General features: G+C 48.1%; 1 protein-coding gene across 1 annotated transcript; it reads right to left on the bottom strand.

Moving 5' to 3' along the window:
- Positions 1-804: 804 nt before the first annotated feature.
- On the bottom strand, positions 805-22,183 carry LOC138756658 (hematopoietically-expressed homeobox protein hhex-like). Its single transcript, XM_069923044.1, has 4 exons — positions 21,871-22,183; positions 8,383-8,561; positions 1,675-1,725; positions 805-990 (listed from the first exon to the last, which is right to left on the bottom strand). Exons 1-4 carry the CDS (start codon positions 22,154-22,156, stop codon positions 805-807), a joined length of 702 nt encoding a protein of 233 aa, XP_069779145.1. The 5' UTR covers positions 22,157-22,183.
- Positions 22,184-22,735: the final 552 nt, after the last annotated feature.

Raw genomic sequence — 22,735 nt, 5'->3', positions numbered from 1 at the left:
GGAGTTGTTTTAGTGAACCGGTGCAGACTCAAAAGGCCGACATGGCCTGTTTCTGCTCCATAAATGGTTATATGATTGTATGGTTAAATATTTGCCTCTTCTCTGTCTATTCTCCTAATCTGTTCAAGTCTCACTGCAGCCAGGGAGGGGGAAGCCATTTGGGACTGAGATGAGGAGCAACTTCTTCACTCAGAGAGTGACGTGGAGCTCCCTGCCACAGAATTGAGGCCATTTCATTAGTTATATTAAAAAGGGAGTTGGATGTGAGCCCATTGACTTCAGGGGTCAAGGGGTTTGGAGGGAAAGCAGGAAGAGGTTACTGAGGTCACACGGTCAGCTAGGATAGTATTGAGTAGTGGAGAAGGCTTGAAGGGCTGAATGGCCTTCTCCTGCATCTATTTTCTATGATTTCCAAGAAGCTAATTGGTTTCCTCGATCAGAGACTGATGCAGCATGGAAACAGGCCCTTTGGCCCTTTGAGTTTGTACTGACCACCAAGGACACATTTACACCCATGCTGGTGCACAGGTCACTGATGAGACCGGGACTAAGAAAGGCCAGATAAGAAATAGGAGCAGGCTATTTGGCTATTTGGCCCATCGAGCTTGCTCCGCCCATCAATGGAGATCATGGCTGATCTGATGACAGGCTCATCTCCACCAACCTGCCTTTTCCCCGTATCCATTAATTTCCCGACTATGTAAAAATCTATCCAACCTTGTCTTAAATATATTCACTGAGACCGCCTCCACTGATTCAATGGGCAGCAAAGTCCAAAGATTCACCATCCTTTGGGAAAAGCAGTTACTCCTCATCTTCGTCCTTTATCACGGGAGGATTGGAAATAATGGTGGAGACACATGAAACCGCAGATGCCAGAATCTGGGTGGGGGAAAAATCAAACTGCTGGAAGAATGCAGTGCGTCGGGCAGCATCTGTGGAAGCAGGGGGAGGCAGAGGCTGGGAGGCATTGGGTAAGACAGGAAGGGGCTGCAGATGATGGAATGTGATGCAGAATTAAAGATGGCGGTGAGTGGACCTGGATGGGGCCTGGGGGAGGGGGTGAATGTCCCAGTGGGTTGAGTGGTGGGCAGGTGGGATGAGGAAGATGAGGAAAATGTCTGACAGCTCTTGATCTGCATGCGTTAGAATGAGGAGGGGAATCTCATTGAAACATTTTGAATGTTGAAAGGTGTGGACAGAGTCGATGTAGAAAGGTTGTTTCCCACGGAGGGAGATTCTAGGACAAGAGGGCACAACTTCAGGAATGAAGGGTGTCCGCTTAGAACAGAGATACGGAGGAATTTCTTCAGCCAGTGGGTGATAAATCTATGGAAGTTGTTCCCATAGGCAGTTGTGGAGACCGAATCATTGGGTTTATTTAAGGCAGAGATTGATGGGTTGTTGATTAGAAGATTATGGGGAGAAGGCCAAGCAGTGGGGCTGAGTGGGAAAATGGATCAGCTCTTGTTTAATTGAGGGGCAGAATCGATGGGCTGAATGGCCTATTTCTGCTCCTATGCTTTAAATTGGCTGCGTACGACATAACACTGGCTGCCCTTCAAGGACCATTGAATGCCTCTTGGTGGTGACACGCAGGATTCCTCGTTGGCCATGAATGCAGGACCACGTGTTATTGGACGTAAGCAGTTAAAGGCAAACGGGAGAAGATACCTGCTTCAGTCTCCGCCACTTTGCTCTTCTGTTCTGAAACCAGGTCTTCACCTGCAGAGAAGGACATGGAGGTAAATTTGATTTTTTAAAACTTTTAAATTTTGCGTTTAAATTCAACGTGCAGACATGCAGCACGGTAACAGGCCCTTCTGGCCCACGAGCTCGTGCCACCCAATTGACCTACATCCCCAGAAAGGACTTTCCTTCACTGCAGGCAACCGACATAATAGCGGCCAACTGTAGCTGTTCCTAATTCCCCTCAGTACATCCTTATTTCGAAAGATTTTTTTTCTTGTTCAGATATTTTTCTGCTCATTGTTGTAAAATTGTTTAATGATGACCTCGACAAGAAACGCAAAGGCTGGGAAGAAAGAAGCAGAAAATCCTTCGCTAAAATCAAACCGACAACCACGTCCTATTCCCCTGCCGACATGCACTGAGACCATCCACAAGCTGGAGGGACAACACCTCATCTTGTGTCAACCAGATGGCATTAATATTGACTTTGTAGCGGCCGTGTAGCGAGTGCGCGTGCAAGCCGGTATCGCGAATCGTTGACGGCACGGTTCTTCGGCAGGGGTGTGGAGGTGTAGGCCAGGCCGCTGGGTACTCACCCAGTTCATTTGAATCGCACACGTGCGGTGCTGCATGCCGAGTGTTGGCACGCTGGTTTGCTGGGCCTCCTGCTAGAAGGCACGGGGCCCCTATTTAATTTAAATCTGCCGACCCCACAGTTCGGTGGCAAACACATAGTGACATCACCATCCCGTCCCGTGGAGCCCGGCACGTGAGGTATATAAAAGAAGCCTGTAAAGCCCAAATAAACAGTCTTGTGTTGACTAACCTGGTGTGTGTGTGTGTGTGTGTGTGTGTGTGTGTGTGTTTGTGTGTGTGTGTGTGTGTGTGTGTTTGTGTGTGTGTGTGTGTGTGTGTGTGTGTGTGTGTGTGTGAGAGAGAGAGAGAGAGACCAAGATTTTCTGCACGTGCTTGTGTTTTTGTGTGGGTTTTGTATGTATGTGGGTGTTGTGTATTTTGTGTGTATGTTTGTGTATGTTTGCATGCACGTGTCAGTATTTGAGTTGTGTGTTTCTGTGAGAGTGTGTATGGCATGTGTGTTGCGTATCTGTGTGTGTGATTATGTACTCCGTGTGTGCTTGTGAGAAAATCCAAATGTGTGCGTGTGTGAAAAATTCTGTGTATTTGTGTACTTGTGTTTGCGTGGTATGTATGTGAGAGAATGTGCATGTGAGATTTATGTGTATGTGCATCTGTGTGTGTGTGTGAGTGTGTGTGTGTGTGTGTGTGTGTGTGTGTGTGTGTGTGTGTGTGTGTGTGTGTGTGTGTGTGTGTATTGCTTTAGTAGCTCTACCAAAGTCACCGCTACAATTGGTGATCCAGACTGCAAGATTCAGCCGAAGCTTGAATCTCCAGTTATTGTGGACACAACTGCAGCAGGAGCAGGTGCCACCACGGCTGCAGTTAATGCGGTAGGACTTCACTTGCCTCCTTTCTGGACCCATCAACCTCAGGCATGGCTTTATCAGGCTGAACCCCAGTTTCATCTTCATGCCATAACGACAGAAGACAAAATTCTGGCACATGGACACTGCTACGGCAGCTCGAGTAAGTGAATTTGTTGCGAATCTCCTGGCGGACAACCAGTACACCAGGTTCCGCCAATTTGTCCTGGACATGCTGGAATTGCTCTATCGAAGTCGTCGCTGCAACTTCTGGTTTTCGTTAAACCACCCCCCCTCTTCCCCCCGTTTCCTTCCCCCCCCCACCCCAATTTTGTCTCATGATGTTTTTACACGGCCGCTGAGCTCCAGAAAATTAGTGCCATTTTCCCGGAACGCAAGCTGCGTAAAAAAGGTCGGGAAAGGGAATTCCTGTTCCGACATTATAGCTTCTCGACCTCTAGTTACTTTCCCGGAACTCCTGCAGTCCAAACTGAACTGCTGGCAATCCGTGAACAACAGGCTAATGAGCAGGAGATCCAGCCTCCTCAAATACCACACTTCAGCTGTTCTGTCTAAACTCGTGGTGTGATACGGATATTTGGTCTGCAAGGTGTTTTTATGTTCTCCCCGAGAATTGCTTCCTCTGGGTGATCCGGTTTCCTCCAAAAACACACTGGGGATGTAGGTTCCGCAGATCCCTCAAGAGATATAATCGGTTCTTCATGTTACCTTGCAAACTTGACCAACAGTGGCATCACGGCGGCAGATTCGAACCTGTAATAGGCTCTAATTGGGCTGCCTGAATGATGTGCAGATCTCTGTGCTTGTGGGAGAGACTTCCTCTGCCCCTTCCCCAAAAGCCAGTGATGGTTCCCAGTGCACGTAAATCTGACCGAGTACCAAGATGAGGAGAAGCATCTTTGTGCAAACCCTGGTGAATCGTTGAAGAACAGAAGGAAGAGCAGAATTTGGATCTTACCTACCACCCACCCCACTCTGTGTAACTCCCCTCCCTCTATCTCGCCCTTAGGTTCACTTTGCTCCCTCTGCCTGGAATCTGCTAGTTGACTGTCTCTGTCCGCCATCTTTCCCCTGTCCCTGTCCATCAACCATCCTCCCCACTCCCTCTCTGGTCCCAGTCCTACTCCTTTCGCCCTGTTCAGAATGATCTGGCTGTGGACTCAGCCCCACCTAACCCTAACTATACTCAGTTTGTTCACATTTTTTAAATCTGTTCACATGTATATGTTATTTATACAGGACCAGTGAGTGGTAATTCAGCCTTGCCCACAGGAAAATGAATCTCAGGGTTGTGCGTGATGTCAGTAAATCTGAAACTTGAACTTTGGACTTACCCGCCATTTTGGCAGAACACTTAATTCATCCATTATTCAAGAATCTAACTGTGTCTTCAATACATTCAATAAGGCAGCCTCCGCCACTTCCTTGGACAGAAAATTCCACTCACTACTTTCTGGGAGAAGGAGTTCTGCCTCATCTCCATCCTAAATCTATTTTCCAGACATTAAGGCTCCAACCCTGTAATGCGCGTTGAAAGAACCAAAGACTTGCTGATCCAAACCAAGGCTGTTATTCACTAAAAGACTGCAGCATATCAGGACCAGTCCAGAATGACCTGGTCTGACTCGGAGCAATCCTTTAAGACCTGCCAGTAGGTGTGGCTACACTCTCAGCCAGTCACAGTCATCCTCCATGACCATCTGTACATATACACATTGGTGATAGAATTGGTACTATCACAAGCCCCTAGTTCTAGTCCAGTGGTTCTCAAACTGTTTCGTTCCACTCGCATCCCTTGGCCATCAGTGCTCTGTGATTAGTAAGGGATTGCTTAAGGTAGGATGCGAGTGGGAAGGGAAGGTTGAGAATCGTTGCTCTAGTCCCAATTGTAATTGAAATATTTTGTTGGAGAAATATTTCCATTGGCCCATTTCCTTTGGAGTTCTGAAACCGTGCACATAACGAGTCCATTAGGGACGACTAAAAGAGTGGTTTTCAAATTTTTCTTTCCACTCACATCCCACTTTAAGCAATCCCTCACTAATCACAGAGCACCAATGGCATAGGGATGTGGGTGGAAAGTAAACATATGAAAACCACTGTTCTCATGTCACCAATTAGTGGAAACAACCTGCCTGATTCAACCTGATCTATTCCTTTCAGTTTCATATGTTTCCAGAAGGCCTCCCCTCATTTTCTAAACTCAAATAAGTATAGTCTCAGGCTAATCAATCTCTCCTCACAATGTCACCCTCATCTCTGGAATCGATCTGGTGAACCTGTACCGCCCCCAAAGCCAGTCCGTCCTTTCTAAAATAAGGAGACCATACTGGACTCAGTAGTCCACGAGCGGCCGTAACAGTATCCCTTGCTGTTGGAGTGCTCAACTTCAGGAGACAGCATAGAAACAGGCCCTTCAGCCCAACCTGTCCATGCCAGACAAATTGTCCCTCTCGCCCTAGTCCCACCTTCCTGCATTTGGGCTATATCCTTCTAAACCCATCCTATCCTCATATCTATCCAACTATTCCCTAAACACTTGCCGGAGGAGGTGGTATCTGCCTCAACACAGTTGTAGGTGCCTGGAATGCCTTGCCAGGGATGGTGGTGGAGGCTGGTCTATTAGGAGCATTTAAGAAACTCTTAGACAAGTACATGAATGAAATAAAAATAGAGGGTTATGAGGTAGGGAGGGTTTAGTCATTTATTTTTTAAGGAATATATGGGTCGGCACAACATCATGGGGGCTGAAAGGCCTGTACTGTGCTGTAGTGTTCTATGTTCAACCACCTCCTTCAGCAGCCCGTTCCATACACCTACCACCCTCTGTGTAAACACAGGTACCCCTCAGGTTTTGGCCAATCTGAGACTGTTGAAGTTCTCTCCGAGAAAATAGAGATTGATAAAATTATAAGGGGCATAGATCGGGTAAATCCAAGCAGGCTTTTCCACTCCATATCCCTCCCATCCATGGACCTGTCCAAATTCTTCTCAAATATTAAAATTGAGCCCACATTCACCACTTCAGCTGGTAGCTTGTTCCACGCACCCGTCACTCTCTGAGTGAAGAAGTTCCCCCCTCCTGTTCCCCCTAAACTTTTCCCCTATCATCCTTAACCAAGCCCTCTGGTTTGTATCTCACCGCCCTTGGTGGAAAAAGCCGACCTACATTTACTCTGTCTGTCCCCCTCATAATTTTAAGTACCTCTATCAAATCTCCCCTCATTCTTCTACACTCCAGGGAATCCCTGTTTAATTTTTCCCTTTAACTCAGTTCCTCAAGTCCTGGTAACATCCTAGTAAATCTTCTCTGCACTCTTTCAATCTTCTTGTTACAGGTTTTATTATATTTTATATTATACATAAATATGTCTTTAAAAGAGATAGATTGTGGGGGGTTCAGTGTAGGTCACTTCACAAACAGAGTAACAAAACATATCTCATTTAAAATGTAAGCATTTTTTGCATTGGAAAGAGATTCAAAAGTCCGGGCTCAAGTGCTGATAAAGATCTTTCAAGGATTGGGTTTGGATCCTTGGGGGGGGAGGTTTGACTTTTACAAGTAGAGAGAGGAAAAGAACAAACAGGATCCTTCTCTGGGAGTGGGGGGGGGGGGGAAAGAGAGAGAGAGAGAGAGAGAGAGAGAGAGAGAGAGAGAGTTCTGCAGTAGCTTTTTGGAAAGCTGGCAGGCTAGTGGAAAACCCCATTTTAAAGAATGGTTGTGAGTTCTGAGTTCAGCCTGATGGCTGGCTAGACGTTTCTCCTGAAATAAGGAAAACAAGAGGGACTCTATAGTGACCTAGAACAGAGGTTATCATTTGGAAAATCCATGATGGGGAAAGTTTCTTTGGCAAGACACTGAAGTGACTGATTGGAGGAAATCAGTTTGTGGGTGTCCAATGAGCAACAAATTTCTCTCTCTGAAACCAACAAGAACCTTCCTGAGCGGTAATCATTTAACTTCAAACATCAAAACCTGGTGAAGATGCATAAATGTTAAATTCTGTGCACAGTATAAGAACTGCTTGATACCGGTGAACTTGGAGGAGTGAGAAGTGAATGACTGAACTATTAAAGCAAAGAACTTTCCTGAACATATGCACATTACATAAACATGCACTTAGAATTAGAAGGGGGTTAAGCTAGGTTAAGTTAATAGTGATAAGTTAAAGTTTGATCTTGTTATTATGTTAAAAGAAAATTAAAGGCAACTTTTGTTTAAGTAACCATTTATCTTAGTGAATTTCTATTACTGCTGGGTTTTGGGGTCCTCTGGGCTCATAACATTCTTGATATCTTATCTGTAGTGATGTGACCGAAACTGCCCACAATTTTCCAAATTTAGGCTAAACAATGTCTTATACAACTTTACAATGACATCCCAAGTCATATATTCAATGCTTTGATTTATGAAGGCCAATGTGCCAAAGGCTCTCTTTACAACTATATCTTCCTTTGACACCACTTTCAGGAAATTCTGTATTCCCAGATCCCTCTGTTCTACCGCAACCCTCAGTGCCCGACCATTCACCGTGTACGTCCTTTCTTGGTTTGTCCTTCCAAAATGCAACACCTCACCCTTGTCTCCATTAAATTCTATCGGCCATTTTTCAGCCTATTTTTCCAGCTGGTCCAGATCCCTCTGCAAGCTTTGAAAACCTTCCTCACTGTCCACACGCCTCCAATCTTAGTGTCATCTGCAAACTTGCTGATCCAATTGACCACATTATCATCCAGATCATTGATATAGATGACAAACAAAAATGGTCCCAGCTCCGATCCCTGAGGCTCCACCACCAGTCACAGGCCTCCAGTCTGAGAAGCATCATCCACCACCACTCTCTGGCTTCTCCCGTAAAGTCAATGTCAATCAGAAAAAAAATGGACAGTTACATGGATGGGAGGGTCATGGAGGGCTATGTTTCGAGTGCAGGTTATTGGGACACAGCAGAATAATAGTTCAGCACAGACTAGAAGGGCTGAAGGGTCTTTTCATGTGCTGTAGTGTTCCATGATTTTCTGGATATTAGAGGAATTGAGGACTGTGAAGGATGTTCAGGAACATGGCACTGTGGTAAAAGAGCAGATGTGATCTCAAGCAGAGGGGGAACAAGATCTCGGACTGGATGGGCAACACTGTTTCCCATTCCTTCTCTCACCTCTCTCCCTTTCAAACACAAATGGAGTGTTCAGAGCAACTCTGTTCCCTCGCCTCCCCCTCACTCACCTGCCTTTCACTGAGATCCAAGGTTCTAGCCAATTGTTTCCGCTCCGGGGGGTGGAGGTACTTCTGGTTCTTGAATTTCTTCTCCAGCTCCAGGGTCTGGTTGTTGGAGAATCGCACCTGACCTCCTTTCCTCTTGTAGGAGCTGCACAGCGCAAATGGGTTCCAGAAAAGCTCCTTGCCTGTGGGGATTTGACAAGGGGCTATCTCAGAGGCTGTGCATAAAGTAGGAACCTGAGGTACTGAGACTGCCGCTACTGTGGACCTGGGAGATCAGGGTGCAGACACACGGCACTGCTTCAATGGGTCAAATCGCACAGTCCTAATGCCGGCCGCTCCATACAGGCTTTAAACGGCCTGTTAAAGGAGCCGACAGCATATATAAATCCTGTAACTGCGGGCCTGTGCCCAAGATGTGGGCACATGTGCTTGCCAGAGGCCACGGAGGGGTTGCAGACACCAGGGAGCAGTGGACTGGAGCAGGCAACAGTAACGGGAAGATCACGGGGAGTAAGAGAAGCAGAAGAGACGACTCAGCAGGACAGTGACCACACCTGTGGATCAACGAGGGGCCAAATAGGATGTGGGCACCTGGAGATTGGCTTATGGGAACAACCCCCAAGAGGGTGCCGAGGCCAAGAAGGGACTTGGGAGCTGAAGGTTTCCAGATCGTATCGGAGGTTTGGATCTGAAGTTCGGGGTGGCCGATCGATCGAGCAGGAGTCTGTGTGGCTGCAGAGGCTGCAGGAGCGCTGGAGGCGAATCCACGGATACTTTTGCTTCTCTTTCTCTCGTACAGTTAAGGAGCACCAGTTCACGCGAATGGCAACTCTCCCTCACGGCTGGCAGAAGACAATTTCAGTAATATTACATTCTGGACTATTACATGACAATAATTATGGAGGAAGTGGAGGAACATGAAGCCCAGGGCATCAAAGGCATATCCCTCCCCATCATCGAGAACACCTACAGGCGCCGCTGCCGTCGGAGAGCAGCAGTGATCATCAAGGATCCACACCACCCAGCACATGCTCTGTTCTGGCTGCTGCCATCGGGAAAGAGGTCTAAAGGCCACAAGACTCACACCACCAGATTCAAGAACAGCTGCAACCCCTCCACCATCAGACTCCTCAACGACAAGCTCATTCAGGGACGCATTTAAAGACTCTTACCTTGCAAGTCTTTTAATTAATGAATATTTTTACTCTTATCAGTTAGTTTACAATCCTTTCTTTGTCTACATTTCAGAAACAGAATTTATTGTCATGAATGTGGTGTGCTGTTAGCCAGAATGAGACATGCACAAGGTAAAGACTGTACAACAGGCTTTAATCCACAAAGACTTCCACAGGGCCAGGCTGGCTGTAGCCGCAGTAACTCTGAGTGAGGCCTCGGGAGGCCGGTGCAGGCTTGTATCCCAGAGGGTGATTGACACCTGACCGGGTGCGGTTTGATCCATTCAGGCCGACTGATTGACAGCCGGCCAGGTGTTGTCCTGTCCCCCTTACACTCCTGGAGGTATAGACGTTGCCCCCTGTAGTGGGCCAGTGGTGTACCCACCACATTCACCCCTTCTTTAAAATTATCCCGGGGGGGCAGTAACAAAGAATCGTACCCACTGTACAAAATACAATATTTACAGATTGACGATTCGGCGGCCGCCGGAGTCTCTGTGACTTCGTAAGACTGGCTCCTGGTCACTGGTCAGAAGGGAAGTGGGGGGGGGGGCTGGTGGCAGGGGTCTGAGTGACTGGTGTGGTACCGCGTGGAGGGGTGGCTGAGAGGGCCAAGGTCGAGGTGTGAGAGTCGTATTGGATGGGTGGGGGGGAGGGGTGGCAGGTTCGTCCCCCATGGTTGAAGTGGGCCCCTGGTGGTCAAGAAGGTCTTGTGCACCCTATAGCTGCCTGGGGATGGGGATGTATGCCTGGTCAGCGGCGTCCTGGGCTGAAGGATGCTGTGGAATGATGGGTGCTCCTACTGATGCCAGGTCCTTGGCTGAGACAGTGTCCTCCCTGCCACTGCTGAACCTAACGTAGGCGTAGTTGTGGTTCGCGTGTAGGAGGAAAACCTGCTCGACCAGGGGTTCGGCCTTGTGTGCCCGTACGTGCTTACGCAGGAGCACCGGTCCCAGGGACATGAGGCACGCTGGGAGGAACATTCCAGTCGCCGACTTCCTGGGGAATGAGAACAGACGTTCGTGAGGGGTCTCCTTGGTAGCCGTACACAGCAGCGACTGAATGGCATGGAGCGCCTCGGGCAGGGCGTCCTGCCAGTATTTAAAGACCCACCCTTTTGACTTGAGGGCCAGGAGGACTGCCTTCCAGACCACCCCGAGTGGCCTTTATCACATGGGCCTGGGGTGGGCGGAAGAAATGGGGTTTACACTCCACGCAGACCCGGCAGGCCTCAGTCATCTCCCTGACGTCCCTGATGGTATACAGCAGGTTCTGGGACTTAATGAAGTGGTACAACTTGGTGACACCCAGATGGCAGAGGGACTCATGCAATGCCTGCAGCCTGTCAACGTGCATAGACACGCAGGTCCGAGAGAGGGCATCGGGGGAGTCGTCAAACTTTCCCGGGCGGTATTGGATGTCGTAGCTGTAGGTTGCTGGCTCAACTCTCCAGCGCAAGATCTTGTCGTTCTTGATCTTGCTCATGTGAATGGTGTTAAACATGAACGCCATGGCTCGCTGGTCGGTGAGGAGGGTGAATCTCCTGCCAGCCAGGTAGTGGCACCAGTAGCGGACCACTTCCACAATGGCCTGGGCCTCCTTTTCAATGGCAGAATGCCCTAGCTCGAAGCCGTGGAGGGTCCTAGAGAAGAAGGCAACGAGGCGCCCCCCCCCCCTCCGGGTTGAGAGTAGCGGCGAGGGCTACATCGAAGCATCACTCTCCACCTGGAAGGGGGAGTCCTCAACCACAGCCTGCATCGTGGCATCTGCGATGTCCTGCCTGATGTGCGTGAAAGCTGCCTGCGCCTCAGGTGGGAGGGAAAATGTTGTAACCTGGCCAGTGGGTGGACCCAGTACGAGAAGCGGGGAACCCACTGCAAGTAATAGGAGAATAAGCCAAGGCACATGCGGAGGGCCTTTAGCGTGGGGAGGAAACATTAATGAGCGCATCCACTCTGGATCTGGGCTAATGACCCCATGGGCCACGATGTACCCCAGGATGGTGAGGCGGGTGGTGCTGAACATGCACTTCTCCTTGTTGTAAGTGAGATTCAGCTTCCCAGCCGTCTGGAGGAATTTTTCCAGGTTAGCATCATGGTCCTGCTGGTCACGGTCGCAGATAGTGACGTTATCCAAATACGGGAATGTCGCCTTCAACATGTGCCAGTTTACTATACAATCCATCTCACGCTGGAAGATGGAGACCCAGTTCGTGACCCCAAAGGGAACTCGGCGGAACTGGTACAGGAACCCATCCGCCTCGAAGCCTGTGTAGAGCTTGTCCCTGCGGGTGAATGGGGTGATAAGCCGACTTCAGGTCAATCGTGGAGAAAACCCAGAAGTCGGCTATCTTGTTGACAATGTCGGCTATCCGCAGCAGGGGGGTAGGCATCCAGTTGGGTGTGCTGGTTCATGGTCTGGCTGTAATCCATGACCATCCTCAGCTTACTTCCCCCTTTGACCACCAGGACTTGGGCTCTCCAAGGGCTGTTACTAGGCTCTATAACACCTTCCACCAGAAGCCACCGCACCTCTGCCTTGATAAAGTCTCTGTCTGCGGCGCAATAGGACCTACTTCTGGTGGTGATCGGCTTGTAGCCGAGCGTAAGATGTGCGAAGAGCGCCAGCGGGGTGATGCGTAGTGTGGAGAGGCTGCAGATTGGTCGGGGCTGGTAGGTTGGCGTGCTGTGTAAAGTGAGTGGAGGTTGGGGTGAGGTTGAGGCAAGGGTGATGCTCTGCAGGTGGCACTGGATATCCAGGCCCAGGAGGACTGGGGCACAGAGTTTGGGCATGACCAGGAGCCAAAACCCCATGTATTTCTCCCCTCCCACAGTTATATCAGCCAAGCAGCGCCCGAGGGTACCAACAGTCTTGTCCTTGGCGGCAATGGCGATTGAGAAGATGATGGTCTGGACTTTTAGTTTCAGAGAGTGGGCAACGCTCGGGTGAATGAAACTCTCAGTGCTGCCACTGTCGAACAGGCACTTTGTACCTGCCCGTTGACTTGCACATCCATCATAGAGCACCCGAGGTCGTGGGGGATGTTCACGGTCAGAGTGGTAGTTGTGTGCGGCGATTTATAGCATCCGAAGACATGGGGAGCTTCGGTAGGGCAGCCTGGTCATCGCCCCACCCACCTCCTTCCATTCCATCAGGGAGAAATCTTTCTCCACTCCCTTCCCCATCACTTCTTACTTTCTTTTTCTTCCATTTGCGCACCTGTATCCACTGATGACCTCTTATCTGTCAGCCTGGCTCCTCCCCCGGCCCTTCCTCCTTCCTCCCCTCCCTCCCCCACTTCCCCTCTTCCACCCCCCCCCCCATTTTATTCAGGCACCTGCTTGCTTTTTGCTCATACCTTGAACATGAGAAACAGGAGCGGGAGTCGGCCATCCGGCCCGTCGAACCTTCTCCGCCATTCAATGAGATCACGGCCGATCTGATCATTGATTCAACTCCGCCCACCTGCCTTTTCCCCACATCCCTTCATTCCCCGACTATGTAGAAATCTTGCCATCTTCATCTTAAATATATTTACTGAGGTCGCCTCCACTGTTACAATGGGCAGCAAATTCCACAGATTCACCACCCTCTGGGAAAAGCAGTTCCTCCTCATCTCTGCCCTAAATCTACTCCCCTGGATCTTCAGGCAATGTCTCCCCGACCAATGGGAACAACTTACCTATCTATGGTTTTCATTAATTTATATGTTTCCTTAAGATCCCCTCTCATTCTTCAAATTTCCAGCAAGTACAGTCCCAGACCACTCAATCTCTCATAGGCTAATCCCCCTCATCTCTGGAATCATCCTGGTGAACCTCCTCTGCCTTGTCTCCAAAGCCAAAATGTCTAAATTAAAAAATTATAAATGATCCGTTCTGAGCGGACACCGTCCAATCCTGAAGTTGTGGCCTCTTGTCCTAGACATCCTTCCACCATGGGAAACAACCTTCTTACATCTGCTCTGTCCATGCCTTTCAACATTCAAAATGTTTCACTGAGATTCCCACCACCCCCCTGCATTCTCCTAAATTCCAAGGAGTACAGGCCAAGAGCTGTCAAACCATGGAGCTGCTCGATGCTCCTCAGCTCTCCCTTCTTTCTTCCTTGCTGCTCCTCACCTCCCAAGAAAACCAACTGCTGCAGTTATTCAGATCATGCCAGATCTCTAAAAGAGCGAGCACTTGCTTCCCTCTGATCAGTGCAGCAATCTAGTTCCCCTTTCCCTCGCTAACCACAATAGCCTCAAATGATACCATATTGCTATAATTGCTAATATACTGCCCTGCAACAAGGAAATGGTTCTGTATCAATCCTTGCCAGCCGGTAACCCATGTTCAAACACTTCCTGTGTAGTGAAAACATTAACAATGGCTGATATATAAATAAGTCATCTTTATTAGCAAAATGGTGAACAAACAGGAAGCATGTACAAACCTACAGTTTTTTAAATAGTCTCATGAAAATAAATCAAATTTTGCAAAATATCGGATTTCTTTCTCAATCTGAAACAGGCTTAACAGAATTGGGGAAACAGAAATACACACACACACATACATACGCACATTCACACACAATTTCACATACAGATAAGTGTGAGGTGCTACATTTTGGAAAGGCAAATCTAAATAGGTCATATGCATTAAATGGTAGGCTATTGAGGAGTGCAGAGCAACAAAGGGATTTAGGAGTTGTGGTAAATAGTACCCTCAAGGCTGATACTCAGGTAGATGGTGTGGTGAAGAAGGCATTTGGAATGTTGGCCTTCATCAATCGGAGTATTGAATTCAAGAGTAGGGAGGTTATGATGAAATTGTACAAGGCATTGGTGAGGCCAAATTTGGAGTACTGTGTACAGTTTTGGTCACCAAATTATAGGAAAGATAGAAACAAAATAGAGAGAGTGCAGAGAAGGTTCACGAGAATGTTGACAGGATTTCAGGGTCTGAGTTACAGGGAAAGGTTGTGCAGACTGGGGCTTTTTTCTCTGGAGCGTAGAAGATTGAGAGGGGACTTGATAGAGGTGTTTAAGATTTTAAAAGGGACAGACAGAGTAAATGTGGATAGGCTTTTTCAATTAAGAAAGGGGGAGATTCAAACTAGAGGGCATGGTTTAAGATTGAAGGGGGAGAATTATAAGGGGAAAATGAGGGGAAATTTCTTTACACAGAGGGTGGTGGGGATGTGGAATGAGCTTCAGGCAGACGTGGTCGAGGCGGGATCATTGGTTACATTTAAGGAAAGACTGGATCGTTACATGGAGAGGAGGGGACTAGAGGGGTATGGACCGGGTGCTGGTCAGTGGGACTAGGAGGGTGGGGATTTGCTACGGCATGGACTAGTAGGGCCGAACCGGCCTGTTCTGTGCTGTAAATGGTTATATGGTTATATGATTATATGGTATGTATGTGTATAACCATATAACCACTTACAGCACAGAACAGGCCAGTTCGGCCCTACTAGTCCATGCCGTAGCAAATCCCCACCCTCCTAGTCCCACTGACCAGGCAGGAGACAGTCAACACAATGGACAGGGTGGTAAAGAGAGATTTTGGCATATAGGCCTTCATAAATCAAAGCATTGAGTATAGGAGTTGGGATAGAACATAGAACACTACAGCAAAGGACAGGCAGGCCTTTAGGCCCTCCTTACACTCAATTTTTCTTCCATCCATGTGCCTGTCTAAGAGTCTATTAAATGCCCCTAATGTTCCGGCCTCCATCACCATCCCCTGCAAGGCATTCCAGGCCCCCACAACTCCCTATGTAAAAAAAAAACTCACCCCTGATTTCTCCCCTAAACTTCCCTCCCTTCACTTTGTACCCATGTCCTATTCCTGCCCTGGGAAACAGGTGCTGGCCGTCCACCTTATCCATGCCTCTCAAAATCTTGTCAACCTCTATTAAATCACCTCTCATACATCTTTGCTCCATAAAACATCATGAAATTGACCATACAGTTCCCTATTTTTCAAAAAAATTCTATGTTCATCAAAGGAACTTATTCCACGATTGAGAAGGAACTGTTGGCTTTGCAGAATTTTGACGTGTATCTCGGTACCTCTCATGAACCAATTGTGATATTTACTGACCACAATCCTCTGGAGTTTTTGAATAAAATGAAGAATAAAAACAGAAGATCTTAAACTGGAGTTTAATATTGCAAGAATATGATCTGCAAATTAGTCATATCAGAGGTACAAATAATGTGATAGCAGATTGTTCGACAAGTTGTTTAGAAACAACATTGGGTTACATTGTTATAACATGTTATATATTGTGTCTTGTAACCACTTTACTGGTTTTAAAGTCAGTTTAGTACCTCACTGACAAAAGGCAAAGGAGGAAAAACCCAACACCCAACCCCAACCAACCAATTTTCCCTTGCAACCGCTGCAATCGTGTCTGCCTGTCCCGCATCGGACTGGTCAGCCACAAACGAGCCTGCAGCTGACGTGGACTTTTTACCCCCTCCATAAATCTTCGTCCGCGAAGCCAAGCCAAAGAAAGAGTAATAATTGAATTTTAACTCAAGTTAAAATTCCTTTGTGGAGGAACGTGTGACAGATTATGTTGTGTTTTATATTGTAGATAGATATGATTTTGGGAGATAAAGTGTGGCAGGTTTTTTTTTAGTGTAGGTCACCTAAAAACACTTTGAAACAGATCTCATTTAAAATGCCAGAGCTCTGCTCAAGCCAGACAGTTCAGGTTCCGGGTGCCTTTGCATAAGTTTTGAGGAGTACCCAAAAGACTTCACTACTGGATTATTGTTTTGAAAATCAACAGATGAAAGAATTTGGAGGATTAGGTTTGGAGCCACAGTCTTTCTGAGTGGAAGTTTCTGTTCTAGGAGGGTCATGTGGTTTTGCAAACAGCTAGAGTAAAACAGGCTTTTCTGTGAGAGCGAGAGAGAGAGAGAGACAGTTCAGCAGCATCAGATGGGACTGGAACAGGACAAGCTGGCAAGCTTGTAGAAAAACCCCATTTTGAAGACAGGTTGTGAGTGCTTAGTTCAGCCTGGTCAAAGCCCTTGTGGGGCAAGAGGAGAGGACTGGCTGCCTAATGTTTTACTTGAAATAAGGGAAACAAAAAGGAACTCTGTGGTGACCAGAAAGAAAGAGGTCATCATCTGGAAAACCCTGTCGGGGCAAGTTTCTTCAGCAAGACACCGATGCGGCTGATTAAAAGGGATCAGTTTGTGTCCAGGAACAACAAATCTCTCTCTGAAAACCGACAAGAATCTTCCTGAGTGGTAACCACTTGCCTTTCAAGCACCAAAGCCTGGTAAAGATTCATAAATGTTAAATTATATACACAGTAAAAGAATTGCCTGCAACCAGTGAACTTAGAGGAATGAGAAGTGAGATTGGACTGTGAACCCAAGAACTTTTCTGAATTTACACACACATTACATACACGAGCACTTAGAATTAGAAGGGAGGTTAAGTTAGGTTAGTTAAGTTAAGTTAAAATGTGATCTGTTTTCATGTTTAAAGATAATTAAAAGCAACTTTTGTTTAAGTAACCATTTGACAGTGAATTTCTATTGCTGCTGGGTTTTGGGGTCCTCTGGGCTCGTAACAGTGTTAAAGTCCAGTAAAAAAGGGGGAAGGATGGGAAAGGGAGGTGTACAGACCAGCAGTCAAACGGGGCTAATTACCGGTAGATATGGTTAACTGTTCAAAGTGAAGGGAGGGAAGTTTAGGGGAGACATTAGCGGCCTTGCCTGAGGTGGTGCTAGAGGCTGGAACATTAGGGGTATCTAAGAGAGACAGGCACCTGGATGGAAGAAAAATCGAGGGTTATGGGATTGAGGTTTTTTTCGGTCGGAATATATAAGTCGGCACAACATCGTGGGCTGAAGGGCCTGCACTGTTCAATGTTTGAGGACAGGAGAGAGGAGAGGTGAGAATTGATTTTGGTTCTGTGAAAGGAGACAGAGAGCGAGAGGAAAGGAGGTGGGGAAAGGTGGGGTTTTACAGAAAGCAGACCGCTCGATGTTTATGCCATCCAGTTGCAGGGAGCCCAGATGAAATAAGAGGTGTTGTTCCTCCAACTTGCGGGCGGTCTCAGTCTGACAGTGCATGAGGCCATGGATAGGCAGGTCAACGAGGGAATGGGGTGGGAAATTGGGAGAAACTCAAAGCCTGCTGAGGGCGGAATCTTGAGCTTGCAGCACCTGCGGTGAGAAATGGTCTGGATAAAGCGTCCCATCGCTGTCTGACCATTCCTTCCCACCAGTGCTGCCTGCCCTGCTGAGCCCCTCCTCTGTCTTACTGAACCAAGAAACTGCTGATAAATATGGTGCCGCTGGGTGGGGGAAACGGAAGCCCACACCCAATATTGGCCTTGTCTTTCTCACATCATTACTCAGTCCAACTCTATTTGTGTCTTTGTGTGAACAGTGTCCAGTGTGCCACAATCTTTAGCTCATTATCTCTGCAAGTGTTGTAACAAGTGTTGATCACAAACTGCCATTTATCTCTGCTAGGTTTGAGCAGTGAGTTCAGGGCCTTACTGGCCACAGAGAAAATGTTACGTTTATTATCATCCGATTGTACAAGTCCAACCCAATGAAACAGCATTCTCCAGTCCTCAGTGCAAAACACGCTCTCATGTTTGTGAACATGAGAGTCTCAGAAGGTCAGTGGGAGCAGTTCCTTTGGTTGTTCAGCATCCTCACGGCCCATGGGAAGAAGCTGTTCCTCGGCCTGGTGGTGCCGGCTCTGATCCTCCTGTATCTCTTCCCCGACGGGACCAGCAGAAAGGTGCTGTGCGCAGGGGGGAAGGGGTCCTTATTCATTTTATGTTTCTTCTTCAGACAATTATCCCAATAGATTCCATTGATGGGAGGGAGGGAGACTCCAGCGATCCTCTCTGCCGCTTTTATGGTTCTGTGGATTGACCCGCGATCCATTTCTCTGCAGCAGCCGTACCCCACTATGATGCAGCCGGCCAGGAGACTCTCATTGGAGCTCATGTAGAAGGTTGACATAATGGTGGCCAGTAGCCTTGCCACCTCAGTCTTCCCAAGTGCAGTCGCTGTTGGGCCTTCCTGACAAGTGAGATGTTGAGTATCTACGATGGGTCACTAGTTGAGTGATCTCCAAGGAACCTAGTGCTTTCCACTCTCTCCACTACAGAGTTGTTGATGTGTAGTGGACAGTGGTCGTTCCTGGTCCTCCTGAAGTCCACGATCTTCTCCTTCATCTCGTCCACATTGAGACTCAGATTGCTACTTAAGCACCGTTTTACGAGATCTTCCACCTCGTCTCTGTAGAGCGACTCATCCTTGTTGCTGATGAGGCCGACTGCAAACTGGATGACACTGTTGGCGCTGGATCTGGTGATGCAGTCATGGGTCAGGAGCGTGAACAGGACTGAGCCGTCCACACAGCCCTGAGGTGCGCCAGTGCTTACCGAGTCGATGAGACACCACCCCCTATCTCATCCTTCCTCCAAACGAGCAACTAATATTTTTATGAATTCAAACAGCAAACTATTGCACCAGACCCCAGCATCCACCGACTTTCTCACTAAACTCCAACTTGCCGCTGGAACTCAGCAGGTCGAACAGCATCTGCGGGAGACAGTAGATGTCGGCACAAACATCAACCGTTCTTTCTCTCCCACAGACGCCGCTCAACTCATTGAGTTCCTCCAGCCGAGGGTGTACTGATTCCAGCATCTGCAGTTTCTGTTGTGGACGGTATCTTTACGCAGAGTTCCCGCGCCCAGAATTCCAGCCCCTCTTCAACTTTCCCACCTCCTCCCACTGCTCATTGATTTCAATTTTGCCTTGGAAAACTTTTAGATGTGCAGCACGGTAACAGGCCCTTTTGGCCCACGAGCCCGTGCCATCCAATTGCTCCCAATTGACCTACGACCCCCAGTAAAAGCTGAAAATGCTGGAAAAGCTCACCTGGTCAAACAGCAACTTGTAGCCCTATCCATCACTGGACATGATGCTGACCTGGCTGCAGGGCAGGGACTGAAGGAGGAGTTGGGGGCATAACAGACTTTATGGGGATTTCCAGGAGAGAGAAGCCTCTGAGTGAAGAAGTCCCCTCTCATGTTACTTCTAAACTTTTGCCCCCTAACCCTTATGTCATGACCCCTCCATCCCATCTCACCTACCCTCAAGGGAAGAGCCTATTCACATCTACTCTATCTATCCCCCTCATAACTTTAAACACCTCTATTAAATCCCCCCTCAAACTTCCACGCTCCAATGAATAAGACCCAGTCTATTCAATCTTTCTCCGTAATCTAGATACTGCAATCCAGGCAACATTTTAGTAAATCTTCTCTGCACCCTCTCTACCTTATTGATATCCTTCCTTTAATTTGAGGACTATAACTGCACACAATATTCCAAACTTTGCTTCACCAAGGCCTTGAACAGTCTCAATGACACCTCCCAGCTCCTATATTCTAGGCCAGCATACCAAAAGCCTTCTTTACCACTCTATCCATGAGATTCCACTTTCAAAGAACGATGAACCGTTATTCCAAGATCCCTCTGTTCCTCTGAATTCCTCAATCCCCTCCCCTTCACTGCATACGTCCTGTTTTGAATATTCTTCCCAAATGAAGCACCTCATACTTATCTACATTAAACTCCATCTGCCACCTTTCAGACCACTCGTCTAAGCTGTCCAAATCCTTCTGCAGTCCCCAAAAACCAACTCCACTATCCATTACTCACCCTATTTTTGTACCGTCTGCATATTTACTAACACAATTTATCATCCCATCATCCAAATCATTTATATAAATGGTGAACAACAAGGGACCCAACACCGATCCCTGAGGCACACCGCTCATCACTGGCCTCCATCCTGACAGACAGTTATCCACCATGACTCTCTGGCATCTACCCTCTAGGCACAGCTGATCCCATCTATCTCAACATTAATACCTAGTGCCTGAACCTTCCTTACCAACCTTCCATCCCCCCTCCCCCTCATTGCAACTATCCCCTCCCTCCTTTCTCCACCTATCAACTCCTACCCTGCCACCTCCCCCCCTTCCCTACTCTTTTGTTCGGAGGTTTGCCAGCATTTTCTCAGACCTTGATGAAGGTCGGGTCTGTCTCTCTGCCTCTACCCCATAAAGGACCCTATTTGACCAGGTGAACTTCTCCAGCATTTTGTTTTTTACTTCAACCGCGGTGTCTACAGAATTTTGGGATTTACCTCTTACAACCCCCGGTTTGTTTTGAATGGTGAGTGGAAACTGGACATCCCAGGAAACACCCACATAGACACAGGGAGAACATACAAACTCCTTACAGACAGCGCGGGATTCAAACCCAAGCCCCGATTGCTGGTTCCGTAATCTACGCTATCTGTTCTTTTCCCTCTTTCAGCCATTATTTTTGGTTCATTTCACTGATGTTTTCATATTTTCCTTTGCTCATTGCCCCAATCTCTACCCATTTCTCCTTTTTCCTCCCTCCCTTTCCTATCACCCTCCTCCCCCACACACCCCTTCCTCTTGCCCTCTCTCCTCTATCCATCCTGGCCTCCCTTACATCTCTCTCCCTTCATCCCCTCCCTTCCTTTCATTGACCTTCCCCTCTTTCCTGTCTCCTCTTCTCTCTCCATCTTTCCCTCACTCCATTCCATCATTACTTCCATTCCTTCACCTTCCTTCTCCCTATTTCACCATCTACCAACCCCCAGTTCTCCCTTCCCTTTCCATTCTCTCCCTCTCCACCTTTCCCTCTCCCTCTCTTTCCTCTCTCACGCTCTCCCCTTCCTCTTCTCCTCCTCTCCCTCTCCTCTGTCTCTGTCTCTCTCTCCCCCTCCTTGGCTTTGTCCCTCACTTTCCCCTCTTCTCCTGCCCACTCTCTCCCTCACACACTCTCTCTCCTACACCTCTCCCTTACCATCATCTCTCTCTCTCTCTCTCTCTCTCTCTCTCTCTCTCTCTCTATATATATATATATATCTCTTTGGCTTGGCTTCGCGGACGAAGATTTATGGAGGGGGTAAAAAGTCCACGTCAGCTGCAGGCTCGTTTGTGGCTGACAAGTCCGATGCGGGACAGGCAGACACATACGGTTATATATATATATATATATATATATATATATTATATCCTACCACTCTCTCTGTGTCCCCCCCTCTCTCTCTCTCACCCTCTCCCTCCCTTTCTCATTCTCCCTCACTACCCTGTCCCTGATCTCCCCCTCTCTCTCCCTCCTCACTCCCCTCTCTCCCCCTCCCTCCTCTCCCTCCTTGCTCACCCCTCTCTCTCTCTCTGTCCCCTGTCCTGTCTCCCCCTCCCCCTCAGTGTCATCCCCTACCTTGTTCCAGAGGTCTGTAGAACTGATGCAGGAGTCCTCCAGGGGCTGGGCTGCCGGAGAGGGCCGGAGTGCCATGGAGGTGTGTAGCCAAACCTGGATACCATGGGCTGAAGCCCGAATAAAATCTACTGGTGTAGCTGAGTGGTAGAAGTGTCTGGGGAGGGGCAGAAAGCAGGGACCCAAAGGTGTCCTGTCCCAGGATGTCCTCGATATAAAAGGGCGTAGGGTGGACGGGAACGGGGCTGACCACAGAGTGCTTGGGAGCCCAGTAGCTGGGGAACTGCATCGCTCCCTCCAGAGTATAAATTCTGCTCAAAATAAAAGCAAGCCACTTGCAGATGGAGTGGAGCTCAGTTCCTCTCTCACAGCTCCAATTCGGTGCAGAAACCACAAATTGGGCGGAGGCTCCAAGACATCATCTGAAACAGAATTGGGAACAATTATCAAGTCCCGGCCCAGCCCAGCCCAGCCCAGCCCAGCCCAGCCCAGCCCAGCCCAGCCCAGCCCAGCCCAGCCGAACAAGTATCGGATCAATCACTGACGGGGGTCAATATTAGACCAGGGAACTGTCGTGGCGTAGTGGATAGTGCGACACTTTTACCACTCCAGCTATCAGGACCAGGGTTCAAATCCCACTTGTCTGTTCTCCCCGTGTCTGCTTGGGTTTTCCCCAGGGCTCCGGTTTCCTATCAACGTCTGAAACATATTGGGGGATTGTAGTTTAATCGGATGTCTAAATTTAAATTTAACCAAAGAACAGACCCTTCAGACTATCTATCTGATCCAAACTATTTTTCGGCTTCGTCCCACTGACCTGCACCCAGACTATATGTTCCTCTCAACATGTTCCTGTTCAAATTTTTCT

The sequence above is a fragment of the Narcine bancroftii genome, chromosome 3 (assembly GCF_036971445.1).
Source record: "Narcine bancroftii isolate sNarBan1 chromosome 3, sNarBan1.hap1, whole genome shotgun sequence".
Classification (NCBI taxonomy): domain Eukaryota; kingdom Metazoa; phylum Chordata; class Chondrichthyes; order Torpediniformes; family Narcinidae; genus Narcine; species Narcine bancroftii.
Note: the sequence above shows the minus strand (reverse complement) of the source record. Positions and strands in the feature narration are given on the sequence as shown.

Coding starts and splice junctions, on each gene's coding strand:
- LOC138756658 (XM_069923044.1), bottom strand. CDS start 22,156: ATGCAGTTCCCCAGCTACTGGGCTCCCAAGCACTCTGTGGTCAGCCCC. Junction 8,562..21,870: donor CTACAGACCTCTGGAACAAG/GTAGGGGATGAC, acceptor AAATCCCCACAG/GCAAGGAGCTTTTCTGGAAC. Junction 991..1,674: donor AGTGGCGGAGACTGAAGCAG/GTATCTTCTCCC, acceptor CATCATCTGCAG/CCCCTTCCTGTCTTACCCAA.